Source organism: Microtus ochrogaster, chromosome 2 (assembly GCF_000317375.1).
Source record: "Microtus ochrogaster isolate Prairie Vole_2 chromosome 2, MicOch1.0, whole genome shotgun sequence".
Taxonomy (NCBI): domain Eukaryota; kingdom Metazoa; phylum Chordata; class Mammalia; order Rodentia; family Cricetidae; genus Microtus; species Microtus ochrogaster.
The window spans coordinates 5,356,908-5,383,299 of NC_022010.1; the positions used below are offsets into that span (position 1 = coordinate 5,356,908).

At 46.3% G+C, this 26,392-nt stretch overlaps 2 protein-coding genes across 5 annotated transcripts in view; both read left to right on the forward strand.

The window, feature by feature from the left end:
- The window catches only part of Msi1 (musashi RNA binding protein 1), a 27,066-nt gene extending 24,389 nt beyond the window's left edge, over nt 1–2,677 (forward strand). For all 4 annotated transcript variants that reach the window (XM_005344308.1, XM_026785987.1, XM_026785993.1 and 1 more), the window contains one exon: nt 986–2,677. The gene's annotated coding sequence lies outside the window, so the exon portion shown is untranslated. The remainder of the gene's footprint in view (nt 1–985) is intronic.
- Pla2g1b (phospholipase A2 group IB) overlaps nt 1–24,668 on the forward strand; it is a 25,072-nt gene extending 404 nt beyond the window's left edge. The window contains exons 2-6 of the mRNA XM_013349166.1: nt 986–1,129; nt 1,746–1,845; nt 21,948–22,107; nt 23,160–23,287; nt 24,476–24,668. Coding sequence (XP_013204620.1) covers nt 986–1,129; nt 1,746–1,845; nt 21,948–22,107; nt 23,160–23,287; nt 24,476–24,582 — 639 coding nt within the window. The 3' untranslated portion in view covers nt 24,583–24,668. The remainder of the gene's footprint in view (nt 1–985; nt 1,130–1,745; nt 1,846–21,947; nt 22,108–23,159; nt 23,288–24,475) is intronic.
- The last annotated feature ends 1,724 nt before the right edge of the window (nt 24,669–26,392 follow it).

Below are 26,392 nucleotides of genomic sequence, written 5' to 3' on the forward strand. Positions count from 1 at the left end.
CGCACACACACACACACAAGTGATTACTCCACAGGCTTCTGCACCCATGCACATGCACACACAAGTGATTACTCCACAGGCTCCTGCACCCGTGCACACACACACACACACACACACAAGTGATTACTCCACAGGCCCGAGCATATGCGCACACACACATATACACACACAACACACACACACGTGATTACTCCACAGGCTCCTGCACCCGTGCACGCACACACACACACACACACACACACACACACACACACACAAGTGATTACTCCACAGGCTTCTGCACCCATGCACATGCACACACAAGTGATTACTCCACAGGCTCCTGCACCTGTGCGCGAGCGCGCGCGCACACACACACAAGTGATTACTGTTTGAATTTTTGAGACGGTCGTACTGTGGAGTCGTGGCTGGCCTAGCACTTGCTGACCTCAAATCAGATTTGCCTGTCTCTGCCTGAAGGGCATGTACCACCACGCCCTGCAGTAAACATAGTTAAAAACATAATAATAAAATAAATCTTTAAAAATGTAAGAATAGGGCTGGAGAGATGGCTCAGAGGTTAAGAGCGTTGCCTGCTCTTCCAAAGGTCCTGAGTTCAATTCCCAGCAACCACATGGTGGCTCACAACCATCTGTAATAGGGTCTGGTGCCCTCTTCTGGCCTGCAGGCATATACACAGAGAATATTGTATACATAATAAATAAATAAATATTTTAAAAAAAAATGTAAGAATAAAACAAACGAGATACTTCCAAATAGTATACAGGGTGCTGTTTTCAGTGGAGTTCAGGTAAGCCTCCCAGGGAGCATGACAAAACCTAGCCACTCAAGATCTGGGGACAGTGCCCAGTGCTAACCTGCCATGTAATGGGAAGTGCCAAGTCTGAACAAGTCTGGGCAGGGACTAGGAAGGGGGCGCGCCTATCCTGTGGGCCCAGAGAGTCCGTGGGGGCCCAGTGTCCTGTATCATGCCGTTATCTTTCAGCACCCCAGCCTGCAGCTGACCAGAGTGAGCCAGCAAGGGGATGGGGACACCTCAGCCGCAGCAGCCCAGCCCCTCCGCTGCAACTCGGACCGCTACTGCCTGTCCCAGCCCCTGGGCCCAGCCCCTGCCCTGCTGTCCCCACAAGTCTGGCTCCCCTACTAACCTTCCCTTTTCTGACCTCGCCCCTCCCCAACCTGCCTTTCTCCCTGTTCGCTTTTATTTATTTTGGATTAGCCAGTTGCCCCCCCCCCCCATTTCCCCTCTCGGGTCTGCCCCATCCTTCTCTGCTGCCCCCTTTAGGACACCCCAGAAGGCTTTGTATTTGTGCATAGCTAGCGTGAGGGCAGAGGGCGCCTGGTACAGGCTGCAGCCCCGACCCTTGTTTTTTATTCTGGCTTTTCCCTTTTTTGCTCTTTACTTTCTTTTTTGTTTTGTTTGAAAAGAAACTGTTTTTAAACTATTTCTAGGTTTGTGAATGTGAAGCCCCAGGCCGCAGGGAGCAAGGGGCCAGGTGCCCCCGCCCCCACCAACTGAGAACAAAGTGTCTATGGGTGTGGGCTCCTGGCCACCTCCCTCCAGCCCGGGAGAGGAGGTAGAGGGCAGGGCGGCGGGTAGGCCAGGCCGAGCCCCTGGGACCATCCTGTCCTGTGTCCTGTATCATATGTAAATACTGTGAGGTGAAACCCTAGCCCCACCCCTCTCTAAGACCCCTTGGGGTGTGGGCATTGCCTCCCCTTGTCCCTTGTCTCTGTCCCCTCAGACTTACTGTAAGCTTGCAGACCTCAGCTCTGGCCATAGCAGGCCCACGCTCTCAGGCCTCCTGGGTTCAGGGCCTTGGGCCTACTCTCCCCAAAAACCCGGTGTGGGGGCGAGGGGCCAGGGAAGAGGAGGGCTTGCCTAGAGCAGCTGCTGGGAAGGAATTGGCTCTCCAAAGGTCTCTCCTGGCCACTGCTTAGGCGGGATCTTCATGGTTTCTGCTCCGAGCTCCCCGCCGTGGGTGGACACGAGGGGCACTTCAGTAAGAAGATGCCAGGGACAGCAAAGGGCTTCTCAGGGAACCCCCACATTCTCACTGAAGTTCCCCATCAGGATAGTCCCACAACCAGCGCCCTTGGTAGCCCCTTACCCTGGAGCCCCTTTCAGAGGAGGTGAAGTGAGACCTGGCTGGTGTGGCGGGGCTGAGGCCTACCTGCGTCATTCCCTCTGTGTCCTTCCCCACTCATGTCTGAGCCCCGAACCCTCAAAGCCCCCTTTGGAGAGTTAACTGTCCATGTGAGGCGCTCACTCAACCTATTAGCCCTGAGAACTCAAAGCAATAATCTTTGTCACCAAGATGCGCGGCTGTTTTCGGTGTTTTTTTTTTTTTTTAATTTTTTTAAAAAAATATTTCCTAATAAAAGAGAAGCTGCATTTTATTGGTTTTTCTTTTCAATTTTCTACACATCTGAGCTGAGCCCCAGGAGACTTAGCTTCCTTTTCCCCCCATCCCTGGACCCGCTCACTCCACTGGACCTAACCCTGGGTTCAGGGACCTGGAATTTCATTTTTTGATTTGTTTGAATTTTTTTTTTAAGATGTTACATGGTGTTTTTGAAGTCAGCAAGTTCTACCCTCGGTGTCTCTCCACATCTGTAACTTCTTTTTCCAGGTCTTATTTTGTTTTAAATTCCTAATAAATTATTTGAAAACGGTGCTGAGCTTGAGTCTCCCGTGTGTGTCCAATTTGTGGTGCCCCAGGGAGGTGCAAGGTGCATTAGGACTGTATCCCTTCTCTAGGTCAAACTGACGTGGGATAGGATCGTATCCCTTCTCTAGGTCAAACTGACGTGGAATAGGATCGATCGTGGAAGCCGGAGTGTTGCTGTGAAGAATGCTTGCCAAGCATGTCCAAGGCCCCCAATCCAGTCCCCAGTACTGTAAGAAAGAAGATAGAGTGGTAGGGAAAAAGTGTGCCTGTTTAAACTTTAAATAGTGCCAGTGTTTTCACTGTGACGCCTCAGGAGCTGGTGGGTAGCCTGGAGGGTCACGGTGTTTGCCCCTCAAGCCTGTTAACCTAACTGATCCCTGAGTCCCACATGGTGGGAGAAGAGATTGGCCTCGACACCCATGCTCTCTTATTCCTGTGCATACGTGGGTGCACACACACACAGTGAACTAGTAAGAGAAAAAGCTATATGACTCGTAAGTGTGGTGTGTTCCTGTAATCCCACCAATCGGGAGGCAGAAGCAAAAGAATCTTCCATTCCAACCTAGCAGTTCTAGTACTCAGGAGGCTGAAGCAGAGGATCCCTGCAAATTCAAGGTGGGGCTGCTCTGCCCAGTGAAGTCTTGAGCTACACAGGGAGGTCCTGGCTCACCTCCTACCCCAAAGAAAGAGAAGCCCCCAAAATAAAGCCTCCTGGGGGTGTTGAGAGGCAGATAGGCAGAGCTCTGTGAGTTCAAGGCTCATTTAAAGATCTTCAAAAGTTTAGGTTTGTTCTTGTACTTCCACCATGGTTTATGATGGCTGAATTCATGTCATCGGGTTTATATGTCAAGTGCTTCTGCTCCATAAATCCCCTCATTTGCCCACACAAAAGCTTTAAAACATTAAATGACTCAGGTGGCCAGTGGGTGAAGGGTACTTCTTTTTTTTTGTTTTTTTTGTTTTTTCTTTTTTTTTCGAGACAGGGTTTCTCTGTGGCTTTGGAGCCTGTCCTGGCACTAGCTCTTGTAGACCAGGCTGGTCTTGAACTCACAGAGATCGCCTGCCTCTGCCTCCCGAGTGCTGGGATTAAAGGCGTGTGCCACCACCGCCCGACTGAAGGGTACTTCTTGCACAAGCATGGAGACCTGAGTTAGGTCCCTAGGCCCCATGTAAAGTGGAAGGGGAGGACTGGTTTCAGAGTTGTCCTTAGACGTTCGAAAGTTCTCCATGACAATACACACACACACACACACTTAACTTTCTTACTACTATTGTGCTGTCCTATTCCTGAGAACGGGATGTTCCACTTGAAGAATCTTAATCAAATATGTTGAAATAAATGACAGTAATGGGGTTGGTGATACAATGCAGTGGCAGAAAACACAACTAGCATGTGGGGCTTGGGGCTCACTTCCCAGGTTAACAACAACAACAACAAAAACAGCCCTCCAGAATGCAATAGTAGTTACCTTACAACTAGCTGGGAGGGGATAAAGTGTTGCTCAGTGGGTTCACATTTCAGAAGTGCAGGGTGAAAAATTTAACAATGTGAACACTTTTTTTTTTCAAGACAGGGTTTCTCTGTGTATCTCTGACTATCCTGGAACTCACTCTGTAGACCAGGCTGGCTTCAAACTCAGAGGTCCGCCTGCCTCTGCCTCCTTGAGTGCTGGGATTAAAGGTGTGCACCACCACCGCCCGGCATGAATCCTCGCAATCTCATTGAACCATCAACCTAAAAACAATGAAGATGGTTGTTTAAAATAAAAAGGTCCTTGTGAGGAGACTGGAGAGATGGCTCAGGGGTTAAAAGCATTGTTACTCTTGGAGGGAACTTGGGTTCAGTTCCCAGCAGTCATATGGGGGCTGAAAATGTTGCCTGTAAAATCCTCTTCTGGCCTCCATGGGCACAGCATACACATGGTGCAACGACCCATACACATAAAATAAACCTTAGCCAGGTGTGCCAACACTCAGGGGGCAGAGACAAGTGGATCTCTGTGAGTTCAAGGCCTGCCTAGTCTTCTCTGTGAGTTTAAGGTCTGCCTAGTCTACATAGTGAATTCCAGGACAGCCAGAGCTACATAGTGAGATCCTGTCTCAACAACAACAAAATTTTTCAAAATAAAAATAATAAAATTAGGCTTGTTTGAATAAGAATGGCTCATATATTTGAATGCTTAGTGTGGGATTACTTTATAAGCGTTCTCCTATAAGGGAGTGGCACTATTTAAAAGGGTTAGGAGGTATGGCCTTGCTGGAGGAAGTATGTCATTAGGGGTGGGGCTTTGAGGAATCAAAAGCCCAAGCTAGGTTCAGTGTCTCTTCCTGCTGCCTGTGGATCCAGATGCAGAACTCTCAGCTCCTTCTCCAGCTCCAGTCTGCCCACGTGCCGCCATGCTCCCTCTGTGACGATAACGGACTAAAGCTCTGAACTGTAAGCAGCTCCACTTAAGTGCTTTCCTTTGTAAGAGTTGCTGTGGTTATGGTGTCTTCACAGCAATAGGACACTGACCAAGAATCAATAAAGGGCTGGAGATGGCCTGGTGGTTAAGAGTATTGGCTGCTCTTACAGAGGACACTGGGCAACTCACAACCTCCTTTTGCTCCGGTTCTCTAGGGCATCTGATACCTCTGCAGACCTCCATGGGCTCCTGCATGCCCCTGATGCAAACACAGACAAGCAGGTACACACATGCATACAACGAAAAGCTCTAAGCTTCTAATAAATGTGTGTGAGAGATGGGACTGGCAAGAAGGCTCAGAAGGTAGCAGTGTGTGCCCTGCAAGCTTGGCACATTTGACTCAGGCAGATGAGGTGGCAAGGATCTGTAATCTCAGCACTCCTGCCTTGAGATGCGTGGTGGAAATAAGGGAATCACAAGAGTAGCAGAAACAATGAGCGATCCTGCCTCAAAAACAAGGTGGAACCAACTTCAGAAGCTGTTTTCGGACCTCCACATGTGTGCTGTGGCATGCATGCATGCATGCTCCCTCCCCTTCCTCTTCTCTCTCTTTGTCTCTCTCTGTGTGTGTGTGTGTTTCTCTCTCTTCTGTTTCTCTGTCTCTGTGCCTATTTCTCTCTTTCTGTCTTTGTTTTCTTTCCCAGCTTCTTTCTGTGTTTCTATTTCTCCATCTCTCTGTGTGTCTCTCTCTCTGTCTCTGTTTTTCTCCCTTTCCCCTACACCCCCAATAATAGATTAAGTAAAATAAAATGAAATGGCTGGAGATGTCGCTCAATTGGAAGAGTGTTTTTTCCAGCGTGCATCCCATAACTGGGTGTAGTGGTGAATGGCTATTAATCTAGGACTTGAGAAGTGGAACCAGGAAGATCAGAAGTTATAGGTCATCCTTGGCTACATGCCAAGTTTAAGGCCACTCTGAGATACACAAGACCCTGTAGGCAGAAATTGCTCTTTTGTTTCCCAGCCACTTAGACCTGAATAATCACACAGAAACTATATTAATGGTAACACTATTTGACCTATTAGCTCAGGCTTCTTATTAAGTAGCTCTTAAATTAACCCATTTCTATTCATCTGTGGATTGCCATGAGGCTGTGGCTTTACTGGTAAAGGTTCTGGCTGTGTCTGGCTCCTTGGCAGTTACATGGCATCTCCTTGACTCTGCCTACTTTTTTTCGTCTTTCTTTCTTTCTTTCTTTCTTTCTTTCTTTCTTTCTTTCTTTCTTTCTTTCTTTTCTTCTTCTTTTTTTGGTTTTTAAGACAGGGTTTCTCTATAGCTTTGAAGCCTGTTGAACTAGCTCTTGTAGATCAAGCTGGCTTTGAATTCACAGAGATCTGCCTGCCTCTGCCTCCCGAGTGCTGGGATTAAAGGCGTGCACCACCACTGCTCAGCTTCACCTACTGTCTTTCTATATTTCTGTTTGGATTTCCCGCCTGGCTTAACTCTGCTAAGCCATTGGCTGAAACAGCTTTATTCATTAACCAACACATATACATAAGGACTTCCCACATCATTTTTCCTTTTCTGTCTAATTAAAAAAGAAAGTTTTAACTTTAATGTAATAAAATTACATATACAAAACAGTTGTAAAGAAAGAATTATAGTTACAATGTTTAGTCCATTTACACTTGGTAAATTAAGGAAAATACTTTAGCATCTATCCTATCTTTGTGAGTCTAAAGTTTTATATCTAATTTATCTTTTATCATAAATAAGGAGTTGTCTCCAACTCTTCAAAGACATTAGAAGGCTATAATATTACCAAAGTAATTAGGAAGTGCATTGTAAGCAACTTCCAAAACTTTAGAATTGACAGAGACATCTTACTGCCAGGACAGTCACCCAACGTTCTACTGTAATGTTAGGGCATCCATCTTCAGCCTACAGGCCCATAGTTTCCAGTATACTTTTCCATGAAGCAGAAAATTTGAAAGACTGTTTTGCCTCTATTGGCAGTTTGTCAGTCACTTTCTTTTGTATCCTTCATAATGTCTGGCAGAGTCTTTCATGAAGCAGAAACCCTGAAGAACTGTCTCAGCTTTAAGCAAGTTCAACAGTCATTTTTTTTTTCTGTGGGTCCTGCATGTCCAGTTCACACAGCATAATATCAAGCAGTCCAGGCAAGAGCAGGTTTTTGCCCAAATGGCCAACAAACTCCATAAGGGGCCTCTTTTATGCCCATCATCCTCTTGAAGTAGATTGGTTCTGCCAGAAGCAGACATGTCTTACTGTTGAGAAAAGTCTAAATTCTTAAAATTTTTTAAATGCCATATTCTTTAGATCTTTGAAATTTTGTAGATTATCTAACTGAAATATATCTCTGTATATCTAGTATATAATTAATACTAACTAAACAACTAAAAATTTGATTATTATAGATAACTATATATTAACCTGTATTTCTTAATTATACATTACATTTTTAAATGAGCTGCATAAACACAATACCTTAAATAGAAGAAATATATATACACAGTGCAACAACAATCTACCTTAAATTTGTATCAATAGACCAAGATCCATACCAATTCAAATTATTCATCTTTCTATCATATCTCCCTTTAAATGAAAACAAACATTTATAAACAATCATTTTAGGAATTTGGGCATTGTTTTCTCCAAACTGTTTCCTGCTATTTGTTGGGCAAAGTATTTTTATGGTTCATGGAGACCTTTCAGGGTGGTCTTGTTCTATCAAATCTTGAAGGAACCCACAGGTTCTAATCTTCTGTGGAAACTAAAGCAGAACCTCTTCTCCAAACCAACAAATCCTTAGACCCAAATTTTGAAATCAAGATACCTTTCTGTTGGTTTAACTTAGCACCCCCCAGAATCAAATATCTCCCTGCCAGGGAGTGGGGGGAGGTGAGAGAGGGGGAAGGAGGTGGAAATTTTCAATAAAAAATAAATTAATTAAAAAAATAAAACACCACTATTCTAAAAAAAAAAACCAAATTCAAAGAAAAATATGCATAATCCAGACTCTATGTGTATTTTCTATCTTTATGTGGCTTATTTTTTACTCTATTACTTTTTAGTATTTATTTTATTATCTTTACTCCTTTAATCTATGACTGTCTAACCTCTTTTTCTACTCTCTCCCAAGCCTATTTACATTTTTAAAACACACTGTGACCAATTCAGAGGTCTTTTTCATCTGAATCTGTCTATTGTGTATCTGTAATCATTTTCTGACCAGGAGAGCTTCTTAAAATGCAAAGCAGTGTGGCTAGGACTAAGGCTGCTTTGCCTTTTGGCTCTGCCAAGTCCAACATGGCAGAGGCATGTCCACTGCCAGCTCTGTGAGCCATTCTCACTGCCCCAGCTCCAGGGACGCAGCAGGTCCCTGTGCCATTAAGCAACTAGTTAGTGTGCTGCTCACAACTCCATTTAATGCAGGGCCTCCCAAAAAAGCCAGATTTCATTCTGCCAGCACAAACCAGGAGGCTTTTTTTTTTTTTAAAGAATCTGTGCAATTTTTTTGCTGCTAACACTGAGTCAGGAAGATTTCTCTTAAAAGAGCCACACCTCTGCTTGCCTTCAGCAGTCTATCTGAAAAAAAAAAAAAGAGCTGTGTTTAACTCTGTTCTTTTGTGTCTAGAATTCTTTCCCAAGCCTTCTCAGTTTTTATGTGTCTTTAGCTGCCCTACGTTAGCATGCCATTTTGTAGGCAGAGACTGCTTTCTTGTTTCCCGGCTGTTCAGACCCAAATAATCACACAGAAACTATATTAATTGCAATGCTGTTTTGCCTATTAGCTCAGGCTTCTTATTTTTTTTGACAGTATTAATGGTTTTGTGGGGATGGAAGTTACATAAGGAACAATCAGTCCTCTTTAAGTTGTGATTCAGTGGCTTTTAGCTTATTCCAAGTTCACAGCCATTGCTGTACCTGGGTTTAGGACATTTTCTTTTTTTTCTTTTTTTTCTTTTTTTAAATTTATTTATTTATTAAAGATTTCTGCCTCCTCCCCGCCACCGCCTCCCATTTCCCTCCCCCTCCCCCGATCAAGTCCCCCTCCCTCATCAGCTCGAAGAGCAATCAGGGTTCCCTGACCTGTGGGAAGTCCAAGGACCACCCACCTCCATCCAGGTCTAGTAAGGTGAGCATCCAAACTGCCTAGGCTCCCACAAAGCCAGTACGTGCAGTAGGATCAAAAACCCATTGCCATTGTTCTTGAGTTCTCAGTAGTCCTCATTGTCCGCTATGTTCACTCAGGCTTCTTATTAACTAGCTCTTATATCTTAAATTAACCCGTTTCTGTTAATCTGTGTATTGCCACAAGGCTGTGGCTCACCAGTAAATGTTCCGGCTGTGTCTGTCTTCTTTGGCAGCTACATGGCATCTCCTTGACTCTGCTTACTCTTTTTCTATATCTCTATTTGGATTTCCCACCTGGCTTGGCTGAAACAGCTTTGTTCATTAACCAATAAAAGCAACACATATACATAAGGACTTGTCATATCAAGACCCTGACTAGAAATAAAAAATAAAATAAAAATTCAATATAGAGAAAAATGAAGATGAAAAAGGGGAAGAAAGAAGATTGGGAAATGTTGGCAAAAACTGGAGCTGGGTTTTGTTACATGAATTTATTTTGCTGTCTTCTCTACTTCTATGTATATATTTTCACTAAAAGTTCACTAATATACATCAAAAATTAAAGACAGATAGCTTATAGAAGTTATGTTTTGTTTTGGAGATGCAGGTTGCTCTGTTGCTCGGCTGTAGTTCTGAACTTGCTTGGTCTTGCCTCAGCTTCCCATGTAGTTGGGACCACAGGCATGTGCCACCACCATTCTTAGACAGACAGACAGACAGACAGACAGACAGACAGACACACGGGCATACACACGTGTGCGTGTGAGTGTATGGCTATTCTTTTCTTTTTTTGTATGACTGTGTGTTCACTCTCTCTGTGTGGATATACATGTTCTCATGTGAGTCGGCACATACATGTGTGGAGTTGCCTGAGGTTGGCATGCAGTTTTCCCCCGTCTCCCTCCACTTTATTCATTTAGTCAGGGTCTCTCAACTGAGCCCAGAGCTCAATGACACAACCAGGTTGTTGTGTCTGTGTGCGTGCGCACACACACGCGTGAGTCCTTTTTCTCCAACTCTGTGAACTGGGATTACAAGAGAGCTGTCATGCTAACAGCCTTGAGTGAGTTCTGGGGTTTGAACTCTGGTCCTCATGCTTGCATGGAAGCACTTTGTCCATGGGGTCATCTTCCCAGCCTTCTCTTCCCTTTTACTCATTCTTTTCTTGTTTTTATTTTTTATGCATAGGTGTGTAGGTATGTGTGCCATGTGCATGCCTGCTGCCTGCTGAGGCCAGAAGAGGCCATGTGGGTATTGGGAATCGAACCTAGTCCTCTGGAAAAATCAGACAGTGCTTTTAACTTCTGGGCCATCTCTCCAGTCTCTGCCCACCACCTTGTTTTGGGACATGGTCTCACTCTGTATCCCTGGTCAGCCTGGAACTCACAAGGGTCCTGCTCCAGCTTCCCAAGTGCTGGATTTCAGGCTTGCAACACCGCCACACCTCTCTCCATCTCTTCTTTCAGGCAGTGTGATTTGGAACAAATTATATAACCTCTTGGAGTCCACTTCATCACCTGTCAAATGAGGAAGATGGCTTCAGGAGACCCGCGGCTGGGCTTCTTGGGCAATCTTCTGTGCCAGGCCTAGGGGATGGCTCAGCAATGGCAACACGTAGCTCCTTTCAGCCTTTTCAGGACGCAGGAGCCTTGTCCTTTGAGGGCCCAGCAGATGTGGCCTTGACCTTGCTAGAGTGTGGCTATGCCAGCACCTACCTGAAGGGGTCAAGAAGCTATCAAGGGCTGTTCTTTCCACTAGAGATTATGGTTTGTTTCCCAGGCTGGGAGAGGGGGTGCTTCATACACCTGTGCATGGGTTTTGGCCAGCAGAAATCAAGGCACAAAGCGCGAAAGGGCCTGGGGAGATCTGCAGTGACTCCAGACCAGTTGCCACTTAGCATGGCCTTTCTGTGTGGCACAAGTGCTAGGCCATCTCTCCACTTCACCCTTCAGGTTCTCTGCCTGAGCCCCAGCACAGGAGAATTTGTCTAGACTGTCCTGGAGGAATCTGCAGCACTCACTGCCCTATGCCACTGACGGGCTGTCACTCACCCTCTCAGCCTCCAAAGCACCCTCTGGAAAATGGAGGGGTTGTTGTGTGTGGTCTGGGGATGGAAGCCAGGTCCTTACACACCAGGGAAGTGATCTACCATTGGATTACGTTCCCATCTAGTTTTGGTTTTGGAGGGGGGCTTTTTTTTTTTGAGACAGGATTTATTTGTGTTGTCCTGGCTGTCCTGGAACTCACTCTGTAGACCAGGCTGGCCTTGAACTCAAGGTATTTACCTGCCGTTGCCTCCCAATTGCTGGGGAAAAAAGGAGTGTACCACCACCGCCTGATTACACTCCTAGTTTTTAAATGGAGTTTGTAGGCTAGCTAAGATGACTAGGCCAGTGAAGGTAAAGTTGTTTGCAGTCTGATGACCTGAGTTCAATTCCTGGAACCCACTTAAAGGTGGAAGGATAGAACTGACATCACAGAGTTGTTCTCTGACACACACACACACACACACACACACACACACACACACACACACAAATTAATTAATTATTTTTTATTTTTATTTTTATTTTCGAGACAGGGTTTCTCTGTAGCTTTTTGGTTCCTGTCCTGGAACTAGCTGTTGTAGACCAGGCTGGCCTCGAACTCACAGAGATCCACCTGCCTCTGCCTCTGGAGTGCTGGGATTAAAGGCGTGCACCACCACCGCCCGGCTATTAATTAATTAATTAAAGATTGAATTTTCGACTGGGTCTACATCACAGGCTGCGTCAGGTCTTGGGACCGACTTAGCAAGTAGTTTATCCAGGTAACACGGAGGATTGTTGGGTCCAGCTACTCCTGCCTGGGTCCACACGTCACCATCAGCATCCCTCAGACCCAACCCCAGGAGCAATGTCTATATCTCCTTATGACCTCAAAGCTTCCACAGGGGAGGGACTTGGCACTTTGCCAGTCACTGCACTGGAGCTGGTGTGGGGTGTTGAGCCAGCCCTTTATCTGTGCCTCTGCGACAGCACTGATTCAGGCTCTGCCACCATCTACAGCAGCTCTGCTGGTCAGGACTGTGTGTGAGGGTGGACATATTCTACTTCTGTGCTACACACACGGTAGTCACAGGCCCCACCTGCTGACTGGACCCTGTCAGAGCACAGAGGAGCAAGAGTAGTTCTGTAGCCCAGGTTATCCCAGGACTCTCCCTCAGTTCTCCTGCCTCCACCTCCTGAGTGTTAGGATTACAGTCACATAATACTATGCTCGCTTGATTTTTTTTGTGTTTATCTTTGTCTTCTGAGTGTGTGTGCGTGTGTGTGTGTGCGTGTGTGTGAGTGTGTGTGTACGCTGATAGGGGCTCATCTGAGGGCCTCACACGAGCTAGGCAAACACTAAGCACTCTAACACTGAGCTGTTCTGCCAGCCCTGGTGCATCCTCGAGAGTTGGGATCACAAATGAGCAGAGGTTAGAATTGAGATTATCGCTCACGTTGGTGAGGAACCTTTGATTTTGATTCTGCAATGACTCACAGAGAGGCCCTCGATCCAGGTGCAGGAGGGTAGTGCAGGGGGAAACTGCAGGTGTAGGCTTATACTAGAATGTGACCATTTCTGGCTGTACCTCTCAGAGGCCTGCTTCCTCACCTATAAAATGGCCAAGATGCCCCCCCCACTCCCGCCAAAGTGATCCAAATCCAATATCCAATGAGAACAGTGGAAATGGCGCCTCCTCTCACAACCACAGATTCGCTGAGTCTATAGCCCTAGCACAACCCCTGAGCAGCCTTGGTCCAGGGTTCAGAGCCAGGGAAAGAAACACACCCTGAAAATGGGACCAGAGCTAGGGGAAGAGACACTTTGTCCCCAAACCTACAGCTGGAGAATGAAACCATGAAACGAGGACCATAAGAACACGCTAAGTCCCTAGATTTAGGACATACCAAAGGTATTTGCCTTTGCCCCAAAATGAGGATTACAAAAGGTAGAAAGAACCAGAGAAAGAAACACAGAAAGGGAGGCATCTCTGCCCCAACTTGTAACCAGCTAATCCCTGAGCAGGGAAATCGAACCAATCAGAGCCTCAGGTAGTTTCTGGCAATTGGGAATTCCTCTCAGGCCTGAAAAGCCTTTATATCATAGGAGGGCAGCCCCCCAAGCCTGGAAGTCTGGACTTCCCTGTCATGCTACTAGGGGACAGTCAATTACAAGCCCTGAGACTTGGAATTCCCTGAGCCTCTGCCCCTATATAAACCCCTGTTTTTCACCACTCTGGGTCTCTTCTGTGCTGCCCCTATATAAACCCTCGTGTTTTACTCTTTGGGTCTCTTCTCTGCTGCCCCTGTATAAGCCCTCCTGTTTTACCGCTCAGGGTCTCTTCTGCGCTGTTCCTGTATAAGCCCTCCTGTTTTACCGCTCTGGGTCTCTTCTGTGCTGCCCCTATACAAACCCCCGTGTTTTACTCTTTGGGTCTCTTCTCTGCTGCCCCTGTATAAGCCCTCCTGTTTTACCGCTCTGGGTCTCTTCTGCGCTGTTCCTGTTGCTGGTGCTGCTGTCCTTGCTACCACTTCATCATGATGGAGGCACCCAAGTTAACCTGGGAATAAAGACTTTGTTTTGGCGTCGGAGTCCGGAATTCAGGCATAACACCTCATCAGTGCCCCTCAGAACTAGCGAGGCCACAGCAAGAGAAGGCTGGGAACTGCCCCCTGGGGGACAGCAATGACACAGGATTGTCCAGGATGGAGCATACATGCAGAACTAGCTGTGGAGGCATGGTGGTACATATCTGTAGTCCCATCGTTCAGGACCGCTGCACGTTAGGGGTCAGCCTGGTCTACATAGGGGGCACATACCTATAATTACTGTGGTAGGAGTAGGCTGTGGCAGGAGGGTTAGGAACTTAAGGCCAGCCTTGGCTACATAGAAGACCCTATCTCCCCCCTCCCCAACAAAAAACCCCAAAACCAGTGTTATGGAATATTTAACTAGGAGAAGACATGTTACTTTTGTTCTTGCTCCATTTGTTAACTATGCAAAAATGTGCTGCATTGCATTAATTAAATAAAATCAACCAGGCTCAGTGAGGTGGGGTTAGCAACTGGTTGACTGGAAGAAGCAGGGAGGAGCTTAGTGTGGCTTTTTTAGTTGGGGACATTGTGGAAGGGAGTGGTTTCCAGGGTGCCTGCAAAGAAAGTCAGTTGTTACTCTAACTCTCCGAGCTTACAGGTTTTTCACCCTAGCCTTTGAATCTCAAGTTTTATTAGGACGGTAGAGATTTAATTAGAACTACCTTTAGCAGTAGCAACAGAGCCACCGTCGGGGCAAACAGAATTCCCCCCAGGTTATGGCCTTAGCGGCTAGTAGCTTAAAGTGCAACCACTGAAACGAAGCTTCTGTGCATCCAAGGAAAAGCTGGGCATGGGACACAGAGACAAACAGATCCCCGAAGATTTCCAGCCAGCCAGTCTAGCCAAACTGATGAGCTCATGGCCTCAAACAATAAGGTACACGGCAGGAAGAAACTCTGGTATCCACATGCAGGAACATACCCATGCATGCACATGCATACACTTGCAATAATCACACACATGTGCATATGCCAGACACAAAGTACACACAGGCAGATGTGGTAGTACATGCCTGCAATCCCAGCAAACTGGAGGTGGACAGAGGATTGGGACTTTGAAGCCAGCCCGGACTACACAGTGACCCTGTCTCAAAAAAAAAAAATCAAAAACAGAGTCTGGAGAAGTAGCTCATTCAAGTGGTTGACCAGCATGCACAAAGTCCTGAGTTCCATCCCTAGCACCCCATAAACTGGACATGGCGTCTCATGCCTACAATCTCAGCATCTCAGAGGTGGAGGCAGGAGGTCAAGAGTCCAAGGTTAGCTGGGCATGGTAGTGCATGCTTTTAATCCCAGCCCTTGGGAGGCAGAGGCAGGTGAATCTCTGTGAGTTTGAGACCAGCCTGATCTACACAGTGAGTTCCAGGTGGTCAGAACTACATTATGAGATCCTGTCTCCAAATAAATAAATAAATAAATAAACAAACAAACAAACAAACAAACAAACAAACAAATAAAAAAGAGTTCAAGGCTGTCCTTGGCTAAGTTCTGAGTTTGAGGCATTAGGATACTGCTTGAATCCCTTTCTAAAAAAAAAAAAAAGTGGCTTGGGGAGGGAGCGACTAGAGAGAAGAATCAGTGAAGAGAACTGGCCGCTTTTACAGGCGATCAGGTTCAGTTCCCAGCACTCACACGGCTGCTCACAGCTTCAGTAACTCCAGTTTCAGGGCATTAGTGCCCTCTTAAGGGCTCTCTGGGCACACACACCGTGCACAGGCATACACGCAGACAAAACACTCATATGCATAAAAAATGATAATAGAATAAATTTAAAAAAGGAAACATCAATAAACTTGTATGCCAGCTTGTTAACATAGTAATGTTTCAATAATTGTAGAATGTGCGCCATACTAATGTAAGATGTTGATACAAGAGAAACTGTCAAGCGAGGGAAATATGTAGAAATCTCTGCTCAATAGGAATAATCAAATGAGGTGACAAATAAATACAAAACAAGGTCTGGGGCTGGAGAGATGGTTCAGCGGCTGAGAGCACTTGCTGCTCCTGCAGAGGACCTGGGTTTGGCTCCTGGAAGATATCTGTAACTCCAGTTCCAGGGGCCCAACACCTGAAATATTTTGGTCTGAAAAGTTTGGGACAAGGGATATTGGAACATGTAAACCTATCGGCTGCGTGTGGCCTTTGGAGGTCCCGGGAGGGGAAAAGGACTCCATCTATGAAGCTTTTGGAGATGGCCATCGGTGCTGAGGTGGGAGTTTTTGGTGATTCAGCTGTTTTGGAAGTCACCCAAGTTCCTGTACTTGAGCTCTGTGAGCTCATTGGTGCACCGAGTTAACCGCAGGTGGACTCGTTCCTATGGTCTGCTGTTAGTACGTTATATAAAGTAAACATATTTGCTCTTATCTCCCCAAGAAAACTGTTCAATATTTATAATTGATTAACTGTGCTTTCCTGACCCACAAGACCAGATTTTTTTTTAGGTTCAGGTTTACGTGTGTGTGTGTGTGTGTGTGTGTGTGTGTGTGTGTGTGTGTGAGAGAGAGAGAGAGAGAGAGAGAGAGAGAGAGAGAGACAGAGAGAGAGAGAATGTGTTTTAGGTATGGAACACAAATCTAAAAGTAAAATTCATGGCTGAGCAGTGGTGGCACACACCTTTAATTCCAACACTTGGGAGACAGAGGCAGGTGGATCTCTATGAGTTCAAGGCTAGTCTGGTCTACAAAATGAGTTTCAGAACAGACAGAAATAAACCAAAAAAAAAATAAAATTCATGTGTTCTAAAAATACTCATACACATAACCTGGGAGTAATAAGTAATTTGATACTATACTTTCTGTGCACCTGAGTTTTGACAGCAACCTGGACGTGGAGTGGAATTTCCTAACTGTAGCACGAAATTGGTTGGAGCTCAAAGTTTTGTATTTTGTTTCTGTTTTGTTTTCCAGACAGGGTTTCTCTGTGTAGCGCTGGCTGTCCTGGAACTGGTTCTGCAGTCTAGGCTGGCTTGGAACTCAGAGATCCACCTGAGTTCTGCTTCCCAAGTGCTGGGCTTAAGGGTGTGCACCACTACTCTCTGCTCTGGGTTTTGGATGTTTAATTTTTAAAAATTTATTTATATCTGCGCTTTGTGTGTATGTATGCCTATGCACCATGTGCATACCTGGTTCCCTTGGAGTCCAGAAAAAGAACACTGGATTCCCTGGAACTGGAATTACAGACAGTTGTGAGCTGCCGTGTGGGTGCTGGGAACTGAACCTGGGTCCTCTGGAAGAGCAGTCAGTGCTTTAAACCCCTGAGCCATGGCTCCAGGTTGTGGATTTGAATAATAATATTCAACATGTAGCCGGGCGGTGGTAGCACACGCCTTTAATCCCAGCACTCGGGAGGCAGAGGCAGACGGATCGCTGTGAGTTCGAGACCAGCCTGGTCTACAAGAGCTAGTTCCAGGACAGGAACCAAAAACTACGGAGAAACCCTGTCTTGAAAAATCAAAAAAAAATAATATTCAACATGTGTGTGAAAGATACAGAAGAGAGAAACCCATGGGAATTAGTAGTTGTCAGGGTTTGGGAAAGAGCGGATTCTTCTTGGGATGATAAAGTGTTCTGGAACTATTTAGAGGTGATGGTTGCACAACACAGTGAAAACACTAGACACCACTTACACAGTGACGGCAGTTAGTGTAATGTAAACTGTGACCAAAATCATGTTACATATTAGGACTGGTCAGAAGGTTCAGGGGCTAAACACACTCTGGGCCAAGCTTGACTCCCTCAGTTTCAACCCTGGACTCCACATGGTGGAAACAGATAAGAAACAATCCTTCAAGCTGCCCTCAGACCTCTATACGTGCATATGGACACACACACGTAATAAACAAATAACAGATGCACACTTTTAAAATGAAATGCCACATACACACTTGATACAGTAACTCTCCCAAAGTCTTTGCTATTCTGTAACTCACACCTAAGGTTTTAGAACTCCACATCCCCAAACTTTTCTCACAAGCCTGCTTTGGGGAATGAGAAAGGAGTAATGCTTACTTAGTGGAAAAAAATTAAGATGTACAAATTTAGGTATGCCTTGGAATCTGGCAGATCAAAACGTGAGCCAACCTTGCTCTGCCATTTACTGTCTGTGTGACCTTAGACAGGTGACTTCGGCTCTCTGAACCCCGTTTCCTCATTTGTAAAGTGCATGACAGAACCATGCAATGACATATTCACCCCCCCCCTCAAGAATTACTAGACACAAAGGCAGCAATCATCTCCGCCCTGTCCCCCTTCTCTCGGGTGTCCAACAGGATAGATACCCCAACCCCTTGTAGCTAGACCGAGGACCAGGGGGTGGAGGTGAGGAGCAAGATTCTCAGTTAGGGCTGGGGATGTGGCTCAGTAGATAGAGGGTTTGTCTAGCATACATGAAGCCCTGGGTTCAGTCCTCAGCACCATGTAAACTGGGCATGGCAGGGGTGTTGGGGGCACGTCTTGGACTTCCCTACTACCCCAGAATTTGGAGATAAAGTCAGGAGTGTCAGAAGTTCAAGGCTGGGCTTCGAGTTAAGAGTGTGCTCCTGTTGAGCACCAAGTTCCGTTTCCAGCACCTCTGTTGGTGGCTCACAACTGCCTGTAACTCCAGCTCCCGGGAATCTGACGTTGGCTTTGTGGCATCTGTACTCACACATACACTGACACACGAACATGTACATAATTACAAATTAAATAAATCCTTTTTCAAAAGAAATTCAAAGTCATCCTCAACTAGAAAGTAAGTTTGAGGCCAGCCTGGGCTAGAAGCGTGGTCTATAAATTAAAATAAAATAAAAAGGAGTTCAAAGTTTCCCTCAGTTACCTGGTGAATTCCAGGACAGACTGAGACTTGGCAAAAGGGAAAGAAAATAAAAATTCCAAGGTCTGAAAACTCCAGAACTCATCCCCTTGGTGAGGAAATGCCAGCCACAAATCCATGACATTGTTTTCAGTGATTTCTTACAGGCAAATCCCTCTGGTTGTCCCAGATAGACTCAAGGCCAGCCCAGAGTGGCCAAGAGCAAAGCAAACAACCTTATCGTGGAAGTGTGGGGCCCCGACTATAAAAGAGAAGTCACTTGCGTCCTCTCTTCACTCAAGATGAAACTCCTTCTGCTGGTTGCTCTGCTCACAGGTAGGACCCCTGTCTCCTCTGAGCGCCCCTCCATCTGCCTTTCCTTCAGGGCGCAGCTTCTCCACTGGCCACTCCTGAAGCTCTGGTTTGGGGTTCCCTTTGGGGTCTAATAGCCTGTGGGTTGGGGCTCCCTCCTCACCCCCATGTCGACCACAGCTGGCACCTTTAGCTTCTAGGTCTGAACTCAGACAAGTCCACTCCACTCTCTTACCCACGCAAAGAAAGATCCTTTTGCCTCTGCCATATCACCACGTCACCCATTTCCCAGTCACTAAGGTGCCCTGGAAGTTTGATTTTTCTTAACTGTTTGAAAACTATCAACTTTTGCTTTATGTATATGAGTGTTTTGCCTGCATGTGTGTCTGTGAACTGTGTGTGAGCAGTGTCTACGGAGGCCAGAAGAAGGGTCTGGTCCTCCAGAACTGAGATCATAGACAGTTGTGACCTGTGATGTGGGTACTCTAACTGAGCCAGGGTCCCACAAAGTGGTCCTGACTGCAGAGTCCGGTCATCATCATCATCATCATCATCATCATCATCATCATCATCATCACATCATCATCATTGTTATTGTTGATATAATCTTATAATGTGGCTGAGGATGTCCTCCAACTCAACATTATAGCCAGATTTTCCTCAATATCCCAAGTGTTAGGATTATATATAGAGTCTCTCTGTGTAGCCCTGGCTGTCCTGGAACTCACTCTGTAGAACAGGCTAGCCTCAAACTCAGTGATCCACCTGCTTTTGCCTCTGAGTGCTAAGATTAAAGGCATGCACCACCACTGCCTGGTGTGTCTGCAATCTTCTTCTTCTTCTTCTTCTTCTTCTTCTTCTTCTTCTTCTTCTTCTTCTTCTTCTTCTTCTTCTTCTTCTTCCTCCTCCTCCTCCTCCTCCTCCTCCTCCTCCTCCTCCTCCTCCTCCTCCTCCTCCTTCTTTTCTTCATTTATTTATTATGTATACGGCATTCTCAGTATTCTGTCTCCATGTATGTCTGCAGGCCAGAAGAGGGCACCAGATCTCATCATAGATGGTTGTGAGCCACCATGTAGTTGCTGGGAATTGAACTCAGGACCTCTGGAAGAGGAGCAGTCAAATGCTCTTAACTGCTGAGCCATCTCTCCAGCCCTCTTCTTCTTTTTTAAAAAAAGATTTATTTATTCATGTATTTTATGTATATGAGTACTCCATCTTCATGCACACCACAAGAAGGAATCTGATCCCATTACAGATGGTTGTGAGCCACCATGTGGTTGCAGGGAATTGAATTCAGGACCTCTGGAAGAGGAGCAGTCAAATGCTCTTAACTGCTGAGCCATCTCTCCACCCCCAGGAAGGGCTTCTTTAATGGGAAAGCATCAGAACCAAACTCTCCCTAGCCTTTCAAAAGTGAGATGACTCTCTATGCATGGTGGTTGGTGCATGCCCAAAATTCCATCATTTAGTAGGCTGAGGTAGGAGGATTGAGAATTCAAGACCAGTCTGAACTAAATAAGCAGACCCTTAAAAAAAAAGCAAAAGGTTAAGTAAATAACAAAAATTCTGTCCGAGAACTTGTAGAGAGTGTCTCAGAAGAGGTGAGTGTGCTGGCACTTCTGGGCACTTGTCCCGTCTGTGACCTGGGCAAGGAAGTGGGGGGAAGGAAGACGTGAAGTGGAATACCAGGCTTACGGAAGGGAGAAGCTGCAGGCTGAGGTGCAGGACCGACTCTGGGGCAGAGGGCAATCCACAGCATTCCACGCATTTATGAACACAGTCGTCCTGAAAGGGCATGGGGAGACAAACCCAGAATTGACCCACACGGACCCAGCTTCAACACGGACCTCCTTGCTGATCAACTTCTTAGGAAGAAGGGAGGCTTGGGCCCACACTGTCTTTTCATCCCTGCCTCTGGCTTCTTTTTTCCTGTTTCTCCATTTCTTTCTGTGAGGCAGAGTGACACACGGCATCAGATGTGACATTCTGTCATGGATTACCGTGACTGTCTGGTCCTTCAGCAACTCTGGAGAGGGATACGTGGTGCTGGGGATGGAGTCAGAGCTTCCTGCATGCTTAGCAAGCACAATGCAAACTGAACAGAATCTCTTGTCTTGTTTGATTGTAACGTGGTCTTATATTGCCCAGGAAAGCCTTGAACTTCTGATTTTCTGGCCCCAGCCTCCAGATTGCTGGGATTACACAGTGTGTGCTTCACTGTACCTGGCTTCTCCTTCATTTTAATGGGGACCCAGGATCCCACTGCACATTGAATCCCGTCTCATTTCCTGCTCCTCAGCTGAGGAACAGTTTGTTATGTCGTGTGCTGATGGTACACGTGATGATCTGATCATTAGCCTTGTGTATGAGCTGTGCGTGGTAGTACAACAGATTCCTCCTGAGTCTCCAGTGTGTGCGTGGCCGTACAACAGATTCCTTCTGAGTCTCCAGTGTGAAACAATAGGAGGTGTTGGCTGCTTCTCTGGCTCAAGGTCTCAGCTAGAACTGTGATGAATCCCACTGCTGGCTGAGGCTAGAGTTTCACCTGGGCTTGAGTAAAAGTGGGGCAGTTCTCAAACTCAAGAGATGGCTGGATTGCTGGATACTGAGCTAAGAGGTCAGTTTCTTCCTGTCCCAAAAAGGTGAACACCTTTCTGCTTAGGCCTGGTGACTTGAGTGAGTTTGGTCTCCAAAACCTACATGGTGAAGGGAGAAAACCAACTCTCTAAAGCTGTCCTCTGACCTCCTCATGTGTAAGATGACATTTATGAGTGCTCCTAAGTGTGCTTTGAACATGTGTACAGGCAAGTATATATACACACGCACACACACACACACATATGCACACACACACACCTCTTGTTCATGGCTCTCCCATTGCAGCAGCTGGGAGGAGTCAAGGAGGAAGCTGGCAGGCAGGCATCAGACCCCGGGTAGAACCAAGTGGGGTTTACTGGAATGTGCTGTGCGTTCTTTTCTTGCAGCAGGCGCTACTGCACACAGCATCAGCCGTCGGGCTCTGTGGCAATTCCGCAATGTGATCAAGTGCACCATCCCCGGGAGCAATCCCTTGTTGGAATACAACAACTATGGCTGCTACTGTGGCTTGGGCGGCTCAGGCACCCCCGTGGACCAACTGGACAGGTGAGTGAATCAGGTGGGAGCCTGGAGTGTCTGTGTCGGCCTGGGGGAAGTGCACAGCAGAGCATCTCACGAGGCGTTACTAGGTATGCATATTCACTAAACATCACAGTTTCTTTTTTATCTACTTACTATTTATTGTTTGTTTGTGTTTGCAGACAGGGTTTCTCTGTGTAGCCTTGGCTGTCCTGAAACTCTCTGTAGACCAGGCTGCAAATACGGGGCAATGCTACCATCTAGTGGCTGCCTAGGGTACGGTCAACCATCACAGCCACCATCAGTGTGTCAGCTTCAGACAATGTTATTTCACTATATTCCTGCAGCTTTGGAAAAAAAAAACCACACACACCTTTTTTGGAGACAGGATCTCACTACGTATCCCTGGACGGTTTTGAATTGATCCATCTGCCTCTGCCTCCCACGTACTGGGGTTAAAGACAGACACCACCACACTTGGAACATTCTATAAAAAAATTGTTTCAAAAAATATTCTTTTTTAAAAAGATTTATTTATTTATTATGTATACAGTGTTCTGTCCGTCTGTATGCTTGCTGGCCAGAAGAGGGCACCAGATGTCATTGCAGATGGCTGTGAGCCACCATGTGGTTGCTGGGAATTGAACTGCTTAAGAGTAGTCAGTGCTCTTAATCTCTGAGCCAGCTCTCCAGCTTCCCCCCTCTCCCCCCCGATATCCTTATATCTGGGGAATGATTCTTTAAACATTTATTACCTCTCTGTGAGTTCAACGCCAGCTTGGTCTACAGAGAGAGTTCCTGAACCCTGCTTCGAAAAACCAATAAAGAAATAAATACATATATGCTAATAGAGATCTCAGATTCTAGGGCCTTAGGACAATTTCTTCTGGAAAGTCATGTTTAACATGTTTAGCAATAGTAGCGTGTGAGAAAGATGAAGCGATGTGAAAAAGACCTGGCCTCCGGTGGGCTCGTGCTCCGCCCTCACGGTGGGCTCGCGCTCCGCCCTCACGGTGGGCTCGCGCTCCGCCCTCACGGTGGGCTCGTGCTCCGCCCTCACTGTTCCTTGCACTCCCCAGGTGCTGCCAGACTCACGACAACTGCTACACGCAGGCAAAGAAGTTGAAGGACTGTAAAGTCCTCATCGACAACCCCTACACCAACTCATACTCATTCACCTGCTCCGGGAACGTGGTCACCTGCAGCGGTAGGTTTACCCTTGGGGCCCTCTGGACTCTGCTTGGACTTCGATCGGTTTGGAAGGGGCATGGAAGTAACAAGGACAGTCACTGTTTAGTGGTCATTGCCTTGGTCTCACCGGACCTCACAATAGCCTTATCAGACAGATACTAAAATATAGATGATGTCACTGATGGGGAAGATGAGGAAGGCTGGATCATATGCCCAAATCGCCCAGCTTAGAAGTGATGGCATTTGGTTCCACAACAAAGATGTACATTTTCAGAAGCCTCTTTTAAAAACATTTAAAGATTTTATGTATTTCTGGGGGAGGCCATGCTTGTTCCACAAGACAGGAGGAGAGTTCTGAGGACAACAGCAGGAGTCTGTTCTCTCCTCCTGCCATGTGCGTCCTGGAGCCGGAACTTGTGCACTGACTTGAGCCATCTTGCCTGCTCAAAGCCTCTCCTATTAGCTGCTGTTATACTGATTCCATATTTACTAAATACTTGAAATCTGCATCATTGGGCATAAGCCAAACTCTTGACTAAACACCGATGCAGGGCAAGCTTTATCTTTCCCATTTACAGGTGAGGTTCAGAGGCCTGGGGAGGTAGCTTAGTTACCACAGCGTTTACCTAGCGTGCGCAGAGCCCAGGGTTCCACCTTTAGAACCTACAAATTGGTAGCAATCCTAGCACCAGGGAGGTGAAGGCAGGAGGATTGTCTTGAATCATGTAATTTTAGAAGTGGGTGTTGATATTTGTAGATTTCCTGGTTTTAGGATTAAATATATGTGTTTATTTTTTATGTATAGGAATGAGTTGGCATCCCCTGTCTTCTTCAGTCGCTCTCTACCGTGTCTTTAGAGGCTGGGGCTCTCCCCAAACACAACACTCACCTTTAGCTACCCTGACTGACCAACAAGTTTTGGGGATCTGTGCTCCCCACTTCCCATAGAGTTACAGATGCCCCAACCACACCTTGACTTTTACATGGGCTCAGGACATTCTAACCAACTGCGTTACCAACTGTGCCCTCTGCCCAGACCCACAGCAACTAACTTTTTTATTGTGAGTTTCAGCAGTTTAAACAACACAGTGTCCTCATGTGTGTGTTGTCTCTCAACTCTGAGTTTGCACAGATAGGACGCCACGGTTTCTTTAGGTTATAAACTGTATGGATCAGCTCCCTTTCTTTCTTTCTTCCTCTCCAGCCAAAAACAACGCTTGTGAGGCCTTCATCTGCAACTGTGACCGTGAGGCCGCCATCTGCTTCTCCAAGGCTCCCTACAACAAGGAGAACAAAGGAATTAAGTGCTAGACTTCTTACCCCAGTTACTGACTTCACCACCCCCACCTGGGTGACTGTGTTCACTACACACTCTGCCCTCCAATAAAGCACCTCCTGGAAAAACTCAGCTTTGGTGATTGCATTCTCTGGCTACCAAATATAGCTAGATCCTTAGAGAACATCATTCCATCTAGCCCTGAAAGGTGAAGATTAACGAGAAAGACATTGCCATTAGGGGAGCAACTTGAAGAGTGGGTGATGACCCCGGCCATGCCTTCCATCCAGCACATGATGTACAGAGGCAGAGGCAGGCAGGTGTCATTAGTTCAAGGCCAACCTGGTCTAAAAAGTGAGTTCCAGGCCAGCCTGGACTGTTACACAAAGAAACCCTCTCTGGAAAAATGAAAAAAAAGGAGGAGGAGGAGGAGAAAGAGGAGAAGAAGGAGGAGAAGAGGGAGAAGGGGAAAGAAAGGGAAAGGGAAGGAGAGAGACGAGGCAGGGAAAGGATAGAAAAGGAGGGGAGGGGAGAGCAGGGGTGTGGAGGTAAGGAAATAGAAGACAGGAAGGTAGGAGGAGAGAGAAGGGAGAAAAAAAGCAGTGTCACATGGGCACAAAGACAGCATCTTGGCCCTAAAAATAGTGGACTCTAAGCACTTCTGCTCTGAGCTCATCCTAGGATGTGGGATGTAGGAAACCATATTGGACTGACGGTAACCGACCTGAAGGCAGGCTTCCATCCATCCCCCTGACCTTCGTGGCTTCGCTGCCTAAACACACACCACAGAATAATTGTCCCTCTAAAGTATACAGCAGCCTAGATCTTCACAACAAACAAAACAGAACATGTTCTCTCCTTTGCCTTCTCCTAGTATGGGACTCCCCAGGTGAAGCAAGGTTAATCTCTGGTTCCCTGGTCAACCAGATTTCAGAATAAAAATTCTCACTGGCTGTTGTGAGGCTATGTGGTTCTCAGTCTGTCTTTTCCTTTAGTAAACAGTTATTTGGTTCTCTGCCTTTCCACCAGCACCCCCATCTGCACTCAGGTCCCAAAGCTTGGGCTCCCCCTCCCAAGGTCAGGTCTGGTGAGCAACAATAAAAATCAATTAAAAAAAAGAAAGAAACTGGGGAAGGAATCAGAAAATAGAAAGATCTCCCATGCTCTTGGTTAGGTAGAATCAACATAGTAAAAATGGCAATCTTACCAAAAGCAATCTACAGATTCAGTGCAAACCATGTGAATATTCCAACACAATTCTTCACAGACCTCAAAAGAACAATTGATGGGGGAGAGTCTTCTGTTTTGTGTTAATTTCATTGGTTAAATAAAGAGACTGCCTTGGCCCTTTAATAGGACATAAAATTAGGTAGGCGGAGTAAACAGAACAGAATGCTGGGAGAAAGAAGCTGAGTCAGGGAGTCACCATGATTCTCCTACTGGATACAGACGCAGGTTAAGATCTTCCCTGGTAAGACACCTCGTGGTGTTACAGGGATATTAGAAATGGGTTAGATCGATATGTAAGAGCTAGCAAATAAGAGGCTGGAACTAATGGGCCAGGCAGTGTTTAAAAGAATACAGTTTCCATGTAATTATTTCAGGGCATAAGCTAGCCACGTGGGCAGCCGGGTGCTGGGGACGCAGCCCCGCTGCTCCCTATTATTACAACAAACAATACTCAACTTCATGTGGGAATACAAAAAAACTTAAGATAACCAAAGCAATGCAGTGCAATCCAGGAACTTCCGGAGGCATCAGCATCCCTTACTTCAAGCTCTACTATAGAGTTATAGTAATAAAAATAGCTTGGCATTGACATAAAAACAGGCATGTGGATCAATG